Source organism: Bos mutus, chromosome 4 (genome assembly GCF_027580195.1).
Source record: "Bos mutus isolate GX-2022 chromosome 4, NWIPB_WYAK_1.1, whole genome shotgun sequence".
NCBI classification, from domain to species: Eukaryota; Metazoa; Chordata; class Mammalia; order Artiodactyla; family Bovidae; genus Bos; species Bos mutus.
In genome coordinates, this window is record NC_091620.1 from 42,962,797 (window position 1) to 42,978,149 (window position 15,353).

Consider the following 15,353-nt stretch of genomic DNA (forward strand, 5'->3'; position numbering starts at 1 on the left):
GTCAGAGGGACTCCACTCTGACCGCACCTTACTGCCCTCGGGCAGCAGACTGGCCAGCACTGGCTTGTGTGAAGAAGGAACTTCTTCAGTCTGCTTCCCACCAGCGCCCTCCTGTGGACGGAACATGCTCACACTCTGTTTTATTTGTGAAAGTCACAAGAATTGCACTTTAAACATTTTAAGGAGTGGGCCTATAGATACTTACATATATTCCAATTGTATAAATATAAGAATTTTTTTTTTTGTCAAACTGCATGACATGTGGGATCTTAGTTCCCCAACCAGGGATCAAACCAGTGCCCCCTGCACTGGGAGCTCGGATCTTAACCACTGGACCACCAAGGAAGTCCCTGGCTTAAAAAAAAATTTTTTTTTAATCTAGTTTTTGGCCACACTGTGTAGCATGTGAGATCTTAGTTCTTCGACCGGGAATCAAACTCACTCCCCCTGCATTTGGAGCACAGAGTCTTAACCTCTGGACCACCAGGGAAGTCAAGAATCTGTTTTCTTAATACTTGAGAGTGTGGACTAAGAATGTCGCCTGCCATTTCAGTAAACAAATGATTTTGTTAGCTAAGGTGCAGATCAAAGGAATGACTTCAACGAGTCCAGACTCTTGCATCTCTCATACGTAGAAAAGCACTAAAAGCTTTGAGATGTCTGTTTCTTTAATTAGCAGTAATCTTATGTTCGACCACGCTTCCCCCTTGCCACCCCTAGACTCAAATATATTCTGGCTCCTCCTTTACCTCTTAGAAACAGTCTCTCCGAGTGACTGGAGAGGCTGTATAGTGGGCTTAAGCTCTCAGTAAATCTGCAGAATAAAACAATTGTCAACTTTTAGGTTGTGCTTTTTCAGTCAACAAGAGAAAACTCAATGTAAAATATCTAGGAATTTATCTCATGGGTAAAACTTTCTCCCGAGTACCTGTAATTCCCAATCTTTCAAAAACAAGTTTTCCCACAGTCCCTGCATTATTTTTCCTTCCTTCCTGGACTCATTCTCAATAGGAATTTTTCAAAGGATGAAGAGAGATAAAAGTCATTTGGTTACACATCAGAATCACTTTGCATCAGACACAGGCTTTGGAAACAGTTCTCATGAAAACAATTTAATAATAAAGGTGGGCAGAATTACATTGCAGTGTTTATCTCCATGTTATTTGATTAAAGTCAGTTTTTCTGCTTCTTACATTTTTACAAAAGTATAAACTTATTTCTATAATCTGATAATTGCTATAAAAAAGGAAAAAGTGAACACATCGAATAGCCATATAAAGGAAGAACTAGCTCACAAAACTTAAATGTTTAAATGCACTACACAGTAAGTAAGTTCTTACCCACAAATCACATTTGAAGTAACTATTTCATCCTTGCAGCCCCCAACTGCATCTAATACTTTATGAGGAATTCCATCATTCCTTCTTTATTCAAAAACCTCTGCATAAAACGGAGGCCTCTCCAGGAATCAACGTCCTGAGCTGGAATGCCCTCCACCCACCCAGCAGCTCCAGAGTAAGCCTTTCCTCTTTCTCTTAGGCCATCCTTGACCGTGCCTGCCCTTGGAACCTGCCATGTCCTGTCTCCTGTCATGTCCGGCCAGCCTGAGACTCTGTTTAGGGTGCCCTGTTGGAGTCTGCTCTAGCAATAGGCTTTATCTGTGTCCCTGAGAAGAGCCAGGTCTCCTAGGACTGGCCTGGAGGAGGGGCTGTGGAGGTGTGCAGGATGGTACTGAAAACATAAGCAATCTTTGTTTTTTAGAAGGCAGAAAATAAACATTTTTTTTTAAGGTAAAGTGGGGTGTGAAAGCATTTGCAAAAATAAAACTAGCTCTATGTTGGTAACCACAATGTGTCCACTAACAGACAAGTCTCAGAGACATCTGGACCTGGGAGGCTAATGCGAGGTTTGTGTTGATCGAAGTGCCCCGGGCACCCTGCTTCGTTTTCCTTATAGCATGAGGGTCATAGATACCTCCAGCCCTTTGGTGGGATCCTTATCCTAAGCAATGAGGCAGAGAGCTCAGCTCTAGAAAAGGACAGGAGAAGGCCTCTGCTACTAGAGGGGGTTAAATTCCTCTCCCAACAACACTAAACAAACCAGTGCCCGCAAACTGTCAGAATATCTTCCAAATGAGAGCCACTGCTCTGGTCTTTCCTGGAATGGTGTTCAAAGTCTGCTAGGTGTGAAGGCTTGTCCACCGAAGCCGGGTGGGTTGCTAGGCAGCCCACCTTAAACTTGGTCCTGTTCCCTACACTGTGTCATCCTAGTATCTCAGACTCACCTGGCTGTGCTGGGGAAGGAGGCAGGGTGGGTGGGAAGAAGACGTATCTCGTCTCCGGGTACTCCAGGGTGGCCCTGGGGCATCCATCTCCCCTGTCCACACCTGCCCACCGCCCCCTACATCCCTTCATCTCTGCTGGGGATGAAGACCCCATGTTTGGAATCTGAGTAACAAGATCATCAGCCAGTTCCTCCCACCCCATCCAGAGGCACAATGGAGAGCAAGGTCAGACCCAGGGCAAGTCCTGAGGAAGGTCTACAGACATACAGATGGTTGGACGGACAGATGAGTAAGTCAGGCCATGGCAGGAGCTCCTGAGCACAGCTGCGTCCTGGGCCCAGGGCTGAGCACTCAGTCGTCCTCGATGGTGAGTTCGTGCTGGGTGGCCTCCTCGATGTTCTGAAGCAGGTGGATTTCCCACTGCCTCACTCGCTCTGTCTGTTAACAGAAAGGCATCTCTGAGGTCCACCTTGTAAGAACACTGATCTTTGCCAGAGACAAGCTGGGTAGGAAAAGCAGGTGCCCATCCAGGACTGCAAGGCCCTCACATGGGCCTGCTCTTGGGCACCATGCAGGACTGACAAGTGAAAGCCAGCCTGGCCAGCCTTTGCATGCCAGGCACTATGACCTCATGATGGAGCCAGTCAGACCCCAGGGGACTGAGCCCAGTGTGAGGACAAGCAGGTACGTGAGAGAATGGAGGGAGCTAGGACCCCAGGATCTGACAAGGGCAGAGAGGGGTTGCAGGGGAGGAGACAGGAACAAGGAGAGATCCGCCAGGCATGGGCAGAGAGTGTGAGGGGTGGGGTGGGCACTTGCAAATGAGTGTGTGAGGCTGTCTAGACAGGCCATTTTCCTGCTGTGTTTTCTAGGGGCTCTTCTAGGGCAGCTGAGGGCAGGTAAAGGAGGAAGGGCCCTTGGACAGTGGGATGGGGGTGGGATGACTCAGGCTGCTGAACAAGGTAGAGAAGACGGGGGTGGGATGACTCAGGCTGCTGAACAAGGTACAGGCACGTAGAAACACAGTGGGCAAAGTTCAGATGGCTTAGCCTGATCTGGTAGTGTGTGGTGTGAGGGCTGGATCTCAGAGGACAAGTCACAGCTCAGAGGAGGACAGAGAGAGTGGCTTTCCAGGGACTCCACTCCATCCCCCCAGCCCCAGGACAGGCTGATAGGTGTGCTATGGAGTTCAAGGAGTACATGGGAACTGTGGGAGGTACAAGTGAAAGTCCTTCTTGTGGGGTCACGGGGACCCCTCAGAGTTGGGGAAGGGCGGGTACAGGCAGGGCCCTGGGCTGGATGGTCTCCTTCAGTCCTGGTGACCTCATGATGCCCAGGACATGACCCATCAGTGAGGAAAGAGCAGCATTTACTCTCTCAACTGTCACCAGGCTGCCTTCCGGGGGGGCCTTGGGCAGGGACTCCAAGCTCTGGGGGATGGGCTGGGGTCGGGTTGCGTCCTACCACAGCAGCCAGCCTCTTTAGGTCCCGAGGCCTCCTCCTGGCGGTGTCTGGGATCCCAGGCAATCCCAAGTTTGGTGGCGATCTCCTTGCTGGTGGGGACTTGCCCTGCTGCTGCTGCTGGGTGACTGAGGCTGGCACGGGCGGGTCTTCCTCAAAAGCAAAGGGGTCTGAGTTGGATCCAAGCTGCTCACTGGACACTTCAGAGGCCTTGATGGTAGAAAGCCGCCTCTTTCTGAAGGAGGCCATGAGGCTGACCCCTCCTGGGGATGACAGGAGGTCCCAGGAGGAGCGTGCAGGTCGTGGGGACCTGCCTGCAGGGCCCCTTTCCTGGTGGCTGGGGACATCGCCCTGTAACCCTGAGTGCCAGCTGAGGGCAGCTCCAGCTGGGGTGCTGTGCTTCAGGGCCCACCTCAGGGATGACCGTCTGGTCACGGAAGAAAGGCTCTCATCCTCAGGGGAGCTCAACCCAGAAGCCTGTCAAAACAAAACACAGAGGTCAGCGTCCCAGGAGGTCAGTCACAGCCAGGGCGAGCCTTGGGCTGGACACCAAGCCTCTGGGGAACTTTCCTGAGGTGTGACCACTATGAGGCAGGCCCTCCAGTTCTTCCCCAGTGAGGGGAGCCTCCAGCACTAAGCTGAAGCCCGGCCTAGGACAAGACCACCCTCATACTCTGTCTGCCTTTTTACTAGTTTTCTCTCTTTTTTTGGTTAAAATGTTAAGCATCCATCAAAAAGATTTTTCTTTTTTTAAGGATAGACTGAAAAACAGATGACTTTTAGATAATGTTTCTTTAAGAAAAAAAGTTTGAAATGTCAATGAAACCATCTTAACCTTGAAACTCAGTATGAAAAAGCAAAATTGCAGTTTTTTTTTTGATGTAAATGCAATCACATTGGGTGGGCATGGGTGCTTAGAGTGGGGTAGGATGTTTTCTCAAAAATCTTGATAATATCCCAATCCCAAACATATTGATAGGTGGTAGTGATTTCATCATGGCCACTTTTCTTCTTCCAAAATAAACCTTTGATTAAACCATCAGAGGTGCTGAAAGTACAGTCTAGAGAGGGTTTCCTATGGAAACATTTAATTCATGGAGTGTGTTGGAACTTTCAAAATCGAGGTGGGTGTAATCATCACCCAGGAACTGAGGGGAAGTCAAGTTCAGGTGGGGTGAGTGACTGCAAGCAGGTAAGCAGCAGGGCTGAGTTGTGGACCAGAGCTGGTGATGCCCACATTTGGGGATGCCTGGTTACACCCATCAAGATGCCTCAAGCTGGGCCAGAAAGCAGGGAGAAAGTGCTCCCTCCGCTTGGGAGGATGAGCTAATCGCAATCACTTACACACGGTCTACTGTGCAGCCCTTGGGGTCCTTTTGAACACTGTTTCATTTAGCAAAAACCCTTGGAAATAGATTGCTGTAACTCTAACTAGGGCTTCCCAGGTGGTTCTGTGGCAAAGAATCTGCCTGCCAAGTAGGAGACCTGGGTTTCATCACTGGGTCAGGAAGATTCCGTGGAGAAGGAAGTGGCAATAAACTCCAGTATTCTTGCCTGGAGAATCCCGTGGACAGAGGAGCCTGGCGGGCTCAGTCCATGGGGATAACAAAGAGTCAGTCATGACTTAAGTCACTAAGCAGCAGCCGCAACTCTTATTGACCTGAAAGATAGGATTTACTCCAGAGAATCGAGTTGGCATCAGAAATTGCCAAACTGTCTTCCATCCCACTGGCAGCACAAGAGGATTCTGGTTCCTGCATATCCTCACCAACATTTGGTATTGTCTGTTTTTAATTTTTTTTTAAATTTCAGTATTTCTAATATATGAGTAGTGGTATCTAATTTGCATAGTAGTCTTCATTTGAATTTCTATAATGTCCAATGATGGTAAATAAATGAAACGATGTTCACTATCTATCTTGTTTGGTGGAGTAAAGTTCAAACAGCTGCCACATCTAGAATAAACTCACCTATTCCATGACTCTCAGATTGGATTAGAACACAAATCCAACTTCGCACTGTATACAGTAGGATGCACTAAAGATCAGAAGCTCAAGAAAGTTTCGAAGTAGGATCAAACAATGGAGGGACTTCACTATATCAGAAAAGGCCGAATTCATAGCAGAATACATTAATATATCAAGACCACAAAAGTACAGTGTAATAAAAAATAAAAGTGAAAAATTTTCTATTATAATTATCTTTGCACCAGATAGTATAGCATCAACATTCATAGAGCAAAATTCGAGAAATAAGGAGAAACAGAAATGAAGTAGTGATAATTCACTTTTCTTTTTTTAGCCCCTGCTAGATTAAGGAGACGGAGAAGGCAATGGCACCCCACTCTAGTCCTCTTGCCTGGAAAATCCCATGGACAGAGGAGCCTGGTAGGCTGCAGTCCATGGGGTCGCTAAGAGTCAGACACGACTGAGCGACTTCACTTTCACTTTTCACTTCATGCATTGGAGAAGGAAATGGCAACCCACTCCAGTGTTCTTGCCTGGAGAATCCCAGGGATGGGGGAGCCTGGCGGGCTGCCATCTCTGGGGTCGCATAGAGTCGGACACAACTGAAGCGACTTAGCAGCAGCAGCAGCAGATCAAGGAGAAAAAGAAATGATCTAAACGCCTTGGAAGATAATCAGCACCTGTGAAAGGAGACTAAGTCTTCTACTTCAAACAGGGACCAAGATCTCAGAATAAAGACGTGGGGTGAGGAGGAAAACTGGGACTTTCACAAAAGAGAAACTTCAAGGAGATATATTTTTTATTAAAAAGAGCTACCTTTAACTAACCCATTTATGAAAGTGAAAAAAGAACCAGTAATTCAATTCTGGAAATTTGAATACAATTATATTGTAACATATTGAAAGTTTACAGATAAAATGATTTAGTATTGCTTTCAAATATTTATACACAGAGCTTACAGATAAAAAAAAGTACTGTTTTACATAAATAATCTCCTAGTCATACACATGAGAAATGGGAAAAAACTGGGATTTCAAAGGAGTAGGGAAGAGAGATCTTTTTCTCATTACATGTTGTTTGGCCTGGTTGGCCATTTGGAAAAAAAAAAAGAGTGGTAAAATCATGCCCCTACCTCATGCCTTACATAAAATAAATTACAAGGAATTGAATATTATACTCTTTAAAAATTCATAGATTATTAGAAAAAGAACAATAATTAAAAAAAATCTAAAACAAAGTTGGATTCTTATTCACATCATTCATCATGATAAATTCCAAATGGATATAAGATTTAAATATAAAAAAACAAAGCTATAAAAGTATTGGAAGGAAATGGTGGTGAATTTCTCTGTAAATTTGTCAGAAGTAAGGTTTTCTAACTATCTCATAATACAGAAGCCATAAAAAATAAAAAATTAAACTAAATATAATTTTTAAAAAGATGATATACTAAGTAGGATAGGTAAACCACACATTTCAGAAGAGATAAATAAGGGCTTAATCTTTCTAATACCTAGGAGAAAGCTGACAAACTAAAGGATAAATATGCTAGGACCTTTAACAGTGTTTTATATACAGTGTTTTAAATATACTGACAAGGAAAGATCTCTTTGTTTTAGGTAGAATTCTTTTGTACAAACTGAGGAAAAAAGAATCTAAAGAAAGTTCTAGAAGAGGCTAAAAACATGATGTTTACTTAAGGTATAAACATAAAGGTGGACAGAGGGTGATGGGAGTCACTGTGTACTTGTCTATGTTTTTTTTATTTTGAAACCAGGGGCATGTGTTACCTATTTACAAATGAAAAAGGAAAAAGAAGCCCCTACTTGTCTGGTGAGGAGACACAGAAACTCAAGAAATCCCAAGAAAATCCCTGGTTTGGGGGGGGGGGGTGTGCGGTGATTGAGGGCTCCTTAGTCAGCTGGTGCCACTGGAGCCAAAATACAGGTTATGAAGGTCAGGTTTTGAACTTCACCTGGGGCCTGTTACCTAATTCTGCAGCCCTGCTTTCCATTTTGCATCTGGGACAAGGCAACGCCTGGGTTCCCCTCTGTCTCCCATGGATTCCCTTGGCCTCCAGGCTTTCCCCAGAGAGGTGGAGTCGCTCGGTCATGTCCGACTCTTTGCAGCCCTGTGGACTGTAGCCCGCCAGGCTCCTCCGTCCATGAAAATTTCCAGGCAAGAATACTGGAGTGGGTTGTCATTTCCTTCTCCAGGGAACTTTCCAACCCAGGGATGGAACCCACATCTTTTACCTCTCCTGCATTGGCAGGTGGATTCTTCACCACTAGCGAGCCACCTGGACTCCCCCGCAGGAGTGGGGAGGGGGCAGCAGAAGGGGCTGTGTGGCAGAACAGGGGAATCCCCTCTGATGTCTCTGGGATGGCGCCCTGGGTGTGGTACCCAGGCAAGTCGGGGTTCTGAGCACAGGTCGCTGGCGGGGGGAGAAAAGCGGACAGGGGTCTCTGGACCAGGGAAGTCGTGTAGCGCCTCGGACAAGGATCAGGAGGCCCCTTGATATTATTAGCTCAGGGCCTGTCTGACTAACCTGGAGCTCAGGCAGGACTCTGAGGCTGTTTCCAGCGCGGCAGGAGCCGGGGATTTCTATCTCGGCCCCCTGAAGCATCCCTCCACTCCCCCATCCCCAGCCCCATCCTGTCCCGGCCTACCTGCCCCTGGACACATTCGGAAGCCTCCCTCCCCACTGCCCCACCTTGACCCTACCTCCCCGCCCCCGCCTCCCCCGCCCCTTTCCAGTCCTCGCTCCAAACTGGTCCACATCATGCTCTGGCCTACCTTCGCCCCATGCTCCATCCTGCCTCCCAGCGGGGACCAGGTGCCGGCAGCGCTCTCTGAGAGCCCCTGCGCCCTGAAGTACCTGCGGTGTCGGTGCTGCAGGCCCACGCAGGTGTGCAGGAGCCCACCTGTGCGCAGTCTTCCGTTGATGACTGCGCAGGCGCAGGGCAGCTGGGGCGGAGGGGGAGGGGGGGGAGCGGGGGAGGAGTGGAGGCCGGGCACCGAGCCTTGAGGGTCTTCACCTGGCTCACTGCCTTTGTGTCCGCTGGGTTGTGAGTACTAACTCAGGGAGTCAGGGCCATGGGTGCCTGGGGACGGCCTCCAACAATGGGCCAAGCATAGCACTCTCACCACGTGCCAAATGGTTTATCAACATCCTCAAAGGAGTGGAGATCATCATTCCAACTTAGTCCCCTAAGGCGCTGAGACCAAGGACATGGCAACCCTCTTGCCCTTGCTACTAATCTTCTATTTTTAAAAAGTGTTATCCATCTGAGCTTTGCCCGTAAGTCACTGTGTGATTTTGGGTGGATGGATGTCGTCACTGTTTTTTCCTTTGTCTATAAATTTAGGCAATGTCTGAGGTCATAGTTTTCCTAATGTTCTGAGATCTTTGAATCCTGGAGGCACCCTAGAGTACTGAAGGCGATTGTCAGAGACGAGGCTTCTCCAGGGAACCCTTCCCCACACGTTAGCAGAGACCATCACAACTGAGAAAGCGCTTCAGATTCAAGTGCTGCTGGGCAGTGGAAGGGAGCCCTCTTCACCATGCTGCTGGGGCTCTTAGTGGACACAGCCCTTCTGGAGGGCAGGTCAGCTAGGTGCAAGGCTTGAGAGCGTGCTCAGCCTTTGACGGAGCAGTTCCATTTACAGGAGCACGCATGCCGGTGTCCTCAGTTGCTCAGTCATGTCCGACTCTTTGCAACCCTATGGACTGTAGCCCGCCAGGCTCAGTTCTCCAGGCAAGAATACTGGAGTGGGTTGCCACTCCTCCTCCAGGAGATCTTCCTGACCCAGGGATCGAACCTGAGTCATCTTCATTGCAGGCGGATTCTTTACCATTGAGCCACAGGGGAAGGCCCTTATAGGAGCACCAGGAAGCAATCAGACCAAGTAGTCACTCATTTTGTGTTATATCTGTGGAGTGTTGTCTTTAAGAACCCCGACAGAAGTGCACACACATCCAAGGACAAGGAATGCTCTGCAGCCAGCAATCTGTGTTTCAACATATGTGCGTCCATGTGCATGTATGTACACACACATATGCTGTGGATGTAAATACACACTGTAGACAAAATGTTCGTAATATATTAAATGAAAAAATGCTGTAGAACAGATAGTACTACATGATCCCATTTTAAAATTACACAGTACATGCCATACACACACACACAGACACAAACACACAGACCCAAAAAGAGATTCGTGGAGATGGGAACATTGGTAACATCTAGGTGTCAGCATAATAGGTAAATTTTAATATCATTTAAATCCATTTTATATTTTTCTAAAAAGAACATGTAAATTAGTAAACAATAATTTAAAAAATAAAGCTCACCTGGTACAGTGGATCATTTTCCAGATGGGGAAACTGAGGGCTGCAGAGGGGAAGGGTTTGCCCAAAGTCCTGGACGAATAAGGTGGGGGCTTCCTGGACACCACCCCAGTGTCCTGAGGTCTGGGTCAATGTTTTGCTGCTGCATCGGTACACCCCTACGGTCCTCCTGACCTCATGGCACTTAGGCACACTGCTTTGAGCATAATGTAAGCCTCTTTTGTTTGTGTTTGTGAATAAAAACATTGTGAAATCCGCAGTGTGTGTCCAGAGTCGCATTAGTCTAGCACACAGGGTCACCTGTGAGCGGTGCCTTTCACTATGACATGGGGCAGCCCTCTGGGGACAAACATGGGGGTGTGGGTATGTGCAAAGGCCCCACAGGGGCTCCAGGCCTGGCCCATGGCAGCAGCTGACCCGCAGTCTCCAAGCTCCTCATCTTTGCCCACAGCCCAGTACATTCCTTGTGTTGACCCTCGGAGGTTCAGTAGCCCAGAACCCGGATTCCCCTCACTGTGCAGGCGAGGACCTGGAGAGGCTAAACTCGAGTGTGATTCAAGTACAAGTTTCAGGCACGCACATGCCTGCTAGTCTGCCACACAGAAACCTGCATTATAGGTACAAATACTGCTCTTGGTGTAGAAGGGCTGGTTCAGAGCTTGGGTCTGGGCATTTTGAAGGTGTGGGCCCAGGATGAGAGTCACGCCACGGTGTGTTCTGGTCATGTGTAGGAAAGCCTCAGTACAGCGCTTGGCGTGTGGTAAGTCCTCAGCGATGGGCATGAGTCAGTGTGACTTGCCCATGCTGTTACGACTGTCATCCTCCATTGGTGGTTTCCATTCGCACCTCACATTGCTGCCTCTTCCGAACTCCAGCACGATGAATTATCTCTTGTTTCTGTATTGTATAATATATATTTTTATTTTCTGCATCACATGATGTTTTGGCATCTTAGAAACTTTCTGGCTGGGGAGATATTGGCTCTCCTTAGGTAGAAAAGGGCTCATCCAGGAGCATGTTTTTGATATAAGAACCAATCAGTCCAGAGCCAGGCCTATTCTATCTAGGCTGTGCTTCCCTGTAAGCAAAATTCTTCTGTGTTAGTCACCCCAGGGCTAGATACCAGACAACCAGAGGCCACCCCTATGCCTTAAAGCCACTAGCATTATCCAAACTAGCCAGTCCTAAGCTGTTCACCCTGCTCTGCCCTGCCTTTCCCATGGAGACCTCAGGAAAGGCCATGGCTTTGATCTCTCCCTTGCTCTTGTTCTCTATCTCTTGGCCACTCTGGTGCTTCTCCTGTGGCTCTGCATGGCATACTGGACCTCCTGTGTCCAGGACCTGGGAGCGAAATACATATTTTATTTATTCAGATCTACTCCTGTGGTCCATCAATTTTAAAATTCCATACCCAAAACATAACATCTTAGTACTGTTTCTACACAACCAATATGCTCAGGGTTGCCTTTGACTCCAGGTTACAAATAAGAGGCTAATAGTTGGTACCACTTTACAATAATAGGAGGAGAATAACATCCATAAAGTTAATAAATAAGTACAAATATTGCTTTAATATAATTCAAATTTTCAAAGAGAAAATGCCAGAATTTTCTTCAAAACAGAAAGCACCAGGCCCACATAGAATCCTACTGAACATTTAAGGAAGAAGTTATACCAATTCTCTATAATAATCTTGCAGAATATTGAAGCAGAGGGAATAATTCCTAGTCCATTCTATGAGACCAGCATTACCATTACACCAAAAATGGATGAAGACATTACAATAAAAGAAGACTACAGACCAATGTCTTTCATTAACATAGAAACAAAAATTCTCAACAAAATATTAGAAAGTTGAATCCAATAGTGTACTAAAAAGAATCATATGACTTGACCAAATAGGATTTATCCCAGGTTTACAGGCTGGATCAACACTAAAATTATGGAGAAGGAAATGGCAACCCACTCCAGTATTCTTGTCTGGAAAAGTCCATGGACAGAGGAGCCTGGCAGGCTGCAGTCCATGGGGTTACATGACTGAGCATGTGTGTGTGCATGAGGGTGGAGGGTCACGGGTTGGTAGCAATAAACTGGTAGAACTAAAAAAAAAAAAAAAACAACAACACTAAAATTAATGTACTCTATCACATAATAGGCTAAGGAAGTACCACACAATAATACCAATAGACACAGAAAAAGCATTTGACAAATTCAATACCAATTCATGATAAAAACTCAGTAGACTAAAAATAGAAGGGAACTTTCTCAACTTGTTGATGATTATCTACAAGAAAACTACAGCTAAGTCATGCTTAATAGTGAGAAGCTCAAAGCTTTCTCAATAGCAGTAGGCACAGGAAAGGATGACCTCTTTCACCATTACACGACAACATTGTACTCGAAGTCCTAGGCAATGCAGTAAGACAGGAGAAGGAAATAAAAGCATACAGATTGGGGAGGAAGAATTCAAATTGGGTTTATTTGCAGACTGACACGGCCATCTAGGAAAAAAAGAAATCTGGAAGAATCAGCAAAAAGATTCCTGCAACTAATTAGTCATTTTAGCAAGGTTGTATACAGGTTAATATACAAAAGTTGTATACAGGTTAATATACAAAAGTATACAGGTTAACATACAAAAGTCAGTCCCTTTTGAAAATAACAGCATTAAATTAATGGAATTTGAAATTAAAAACAACACCCATTAACATTAGCATTCCCCCAAAATGAAATACTTGTGTATAAATCTAACAAGATATGTATGAGATCTATATGAGGAAAACTGAAAGACTAGGGATTTCTTCAAGAAAATCAAAGATACCAAAGGAACATTTCATGCAAAGATGACCTTGATAAAGGACAGAAATGGTATGGACCTAACAGAAGCAGAAGATATTAAGAAGAGATGGCAAGAATACACAGAAGAACTGTACAAAAAAGATCTTCACGACCCAGATAATCACGATGGTGTGATCACTGACCTAGAGCCAGACATCCTGGAATGTGAAGTCAAGTGGGCCTTAGAAAGCATCACTACGAACAAAGCTAGTGGAGGTGATGGAATTCCAGTTGAGCTATTCCAAATCCTGAAAAATGATGCTGTGAAAGTGCTGCACTCAATATGCCAGCGAATTTGGAAAACTCAGCAGTGGCCACAGGACTGGAAAAGGTCAGTTTTCATTCCAATCCCAAAGAAAGGCAATGCCAAAGAATGCTCAAACTACCGCACAATTGCACTCATCTCACATGCTAGTAAAGTAATGCTCAAAATTCTCCAAGCCAGGCTTCAGCAATATGTGAACCGTGAACTTCCTGACGTTCAAGCTGGTTTTAGAAAAGGAAGAGGAACCAGAGACCAAATTGCCAACATCCGCTGGATCATAGAAAAAGCAAGAGAGTTCCAGAAAAACATCTATTTCTGCTTTATTGACTATGCCAAAGCCTTTGACTGTGTGGATCACAATAAACTGTGGAAAATTCTGAAAGAGATGGGAATACCAGACCACCTGACCTGCCTCTTGAGAAATTTGTATGCAGGTCAGGAAGCAACAGTTAGAACTAGACATGGAACAACAGACTGGTTCCAAATAGGAAAAGGAGTTCGTCAAGGCTGTATATTGTCACCCTGCTTATTTAACCTATATGCAGAGTACATCATGAGAAATGCTGGACTGGAAGAAACACAAGCTGGAATCAAGATTGCCGGGAGAAATATCCATAACCTCAGATATGCAGATGACACCACCCTTGTGGCAGAAAGTGAAGAGGAACTCAAAAGCCTTTTGATGAAAGTGAAAGAGGAGAGTGAAAAAGTTGGCTTAAAGCTCAACATTCAGAAAATGAAGATCATGGCATCCGGTCCCACCACTTCATGGGAAATAGATGGGGAAACAGTGGAAACAGTGTCAGACTTTATTTTTCTGGGCTCCAAAATCACTGCAGATGGTGACTGCAGCCATGAAATTAAAAGATGCTTACTCCTTGGAAGGAAAGTTATGACCAACCTAGATAGCATATTCAAAAGCAGAGACATTACTTTGCCAACAAAGGTCCGTCTAGTCAAGGCTATGGTTTTTCCTGTGGTCATGTATGGATGTGAGAGTTGGACTGTGAAGAAGACTGAGAGCCGAAGAATTGATGCTTTTGAACTGTGGTGTTGGAGAAGACTCTTGAGAGTCCCTTGGACTGCAAGGAGATCCAACCAGTCCATTCTGAAGGAGATCAGCCCTGGGATTTCTTTGGAAGGAATGATGCTAAAGCTGAAACTCCAGTACTTTGGCCACCTCATGCGAAGAGTTGACTCATTGGAAAAGACTCTGATGCTGGGAGGGATTGGAGGCAGGAGGAGAAGGGGACGACAGAGGATGAGATGGCTGGATGGCATCACTGACTCAATGGATGTGAGTCTGAGTGAACTCCGGGAGTTGCTGAGGGACAGGGAGGCCTGGTGTGCTGTGATTCATGGGGTCGCAAAGACTCAGACACGACTGAGCGACTGATCTGATCTGATCTGATAAAACTCTGATGAACGAGATTAAAGAAAAATTTAATAAATAATTTAATAAAATTAATAATGGAATTTAATCATGGATAGGAAGACTCAATATTGTCAAGATGTCAGTTCTTCTCTACTTCAACTATGGACTCAAGACAATACCAATAAAATCACTAAGTTACTTTGTAGATGTCGACAAACTGATTCTAAATTTTATATGGACAGGAAAAAGACTCAGAATAGCTAACACAATATTGATGAAGAACAAAGTTGGAAGACTGACATTACAGGACTTCAAGATTTATTATAAATCTACAGTAAATAGATTATAATGTATTTGAATTAATAGACAAACAAGGCAATGCAGAAGTTTAGGGAGTCCAAAATAGAGCCCCATTAATACCATCAACTGGTCTTGTACAAAAGACCAAGGCTAATACAATATAGTAAGATAATTTTTTCAACACATGGTGCTGGAACAACTACACATCTACAAGCAAAAAAATAAAAATAAAAAATCTAGACACAGGTTTACATTCTTTGCAGAAATTAACTCAAAATAGATCACAGAACTAAATGTAAAATGCAAAACTATAAATTCTTAGAAGATGATCTAGGAGAAAACCTGGATGACCTTGGATATGGTGATGGCTTTTTCAGATACAACACTAAACACATGATACATGAAAACAAAAATCCGTAAGCTTTACTTCAATAAAATTAAAAACTTTGGATCTGAGAAAGTAAATGTCAAGAGAATGAGGAGAAAACCCACAGACTGGGAGAAAATATTTG

At 45.3% G+C, this 15,353-nt stretch overlaps 1 protein-coding gene across 1 annotated transcript; it reads right to left on the bottom strand.

Annotated features, from left to right (window-relative positions):
- Window positions 1–1,133: 1,133 nt before the first annotated feature.
- CCDC201 (coiled-coil domain containing 201) lies at window positions 1,134–10,845 on the bottom strand. Its single transcript, XM_070368849.1, has 6 exons — window positions 10,692–10,845; window positions 10,364–10,592; window positions 10,067–10,106; window positions 8,509–8,679; window positions 3,749–4,222; window positions 1,134–2,722 (listed from the first exon to the last, which is right to left on the bottom strand). The coding sequence occupies exons 1-6, from the start codon at window positions 10,843–10,845 to the stop codon at window positions 2,636–2,638; spliced, it is 1,155 nt and encodes a 384-aa protein (XP_070224950.1). The 3' UTR covers window positions 1,134–2,635.
- Window positions 10,846–15,353: the final 4,508 nt, after the last annotated feature.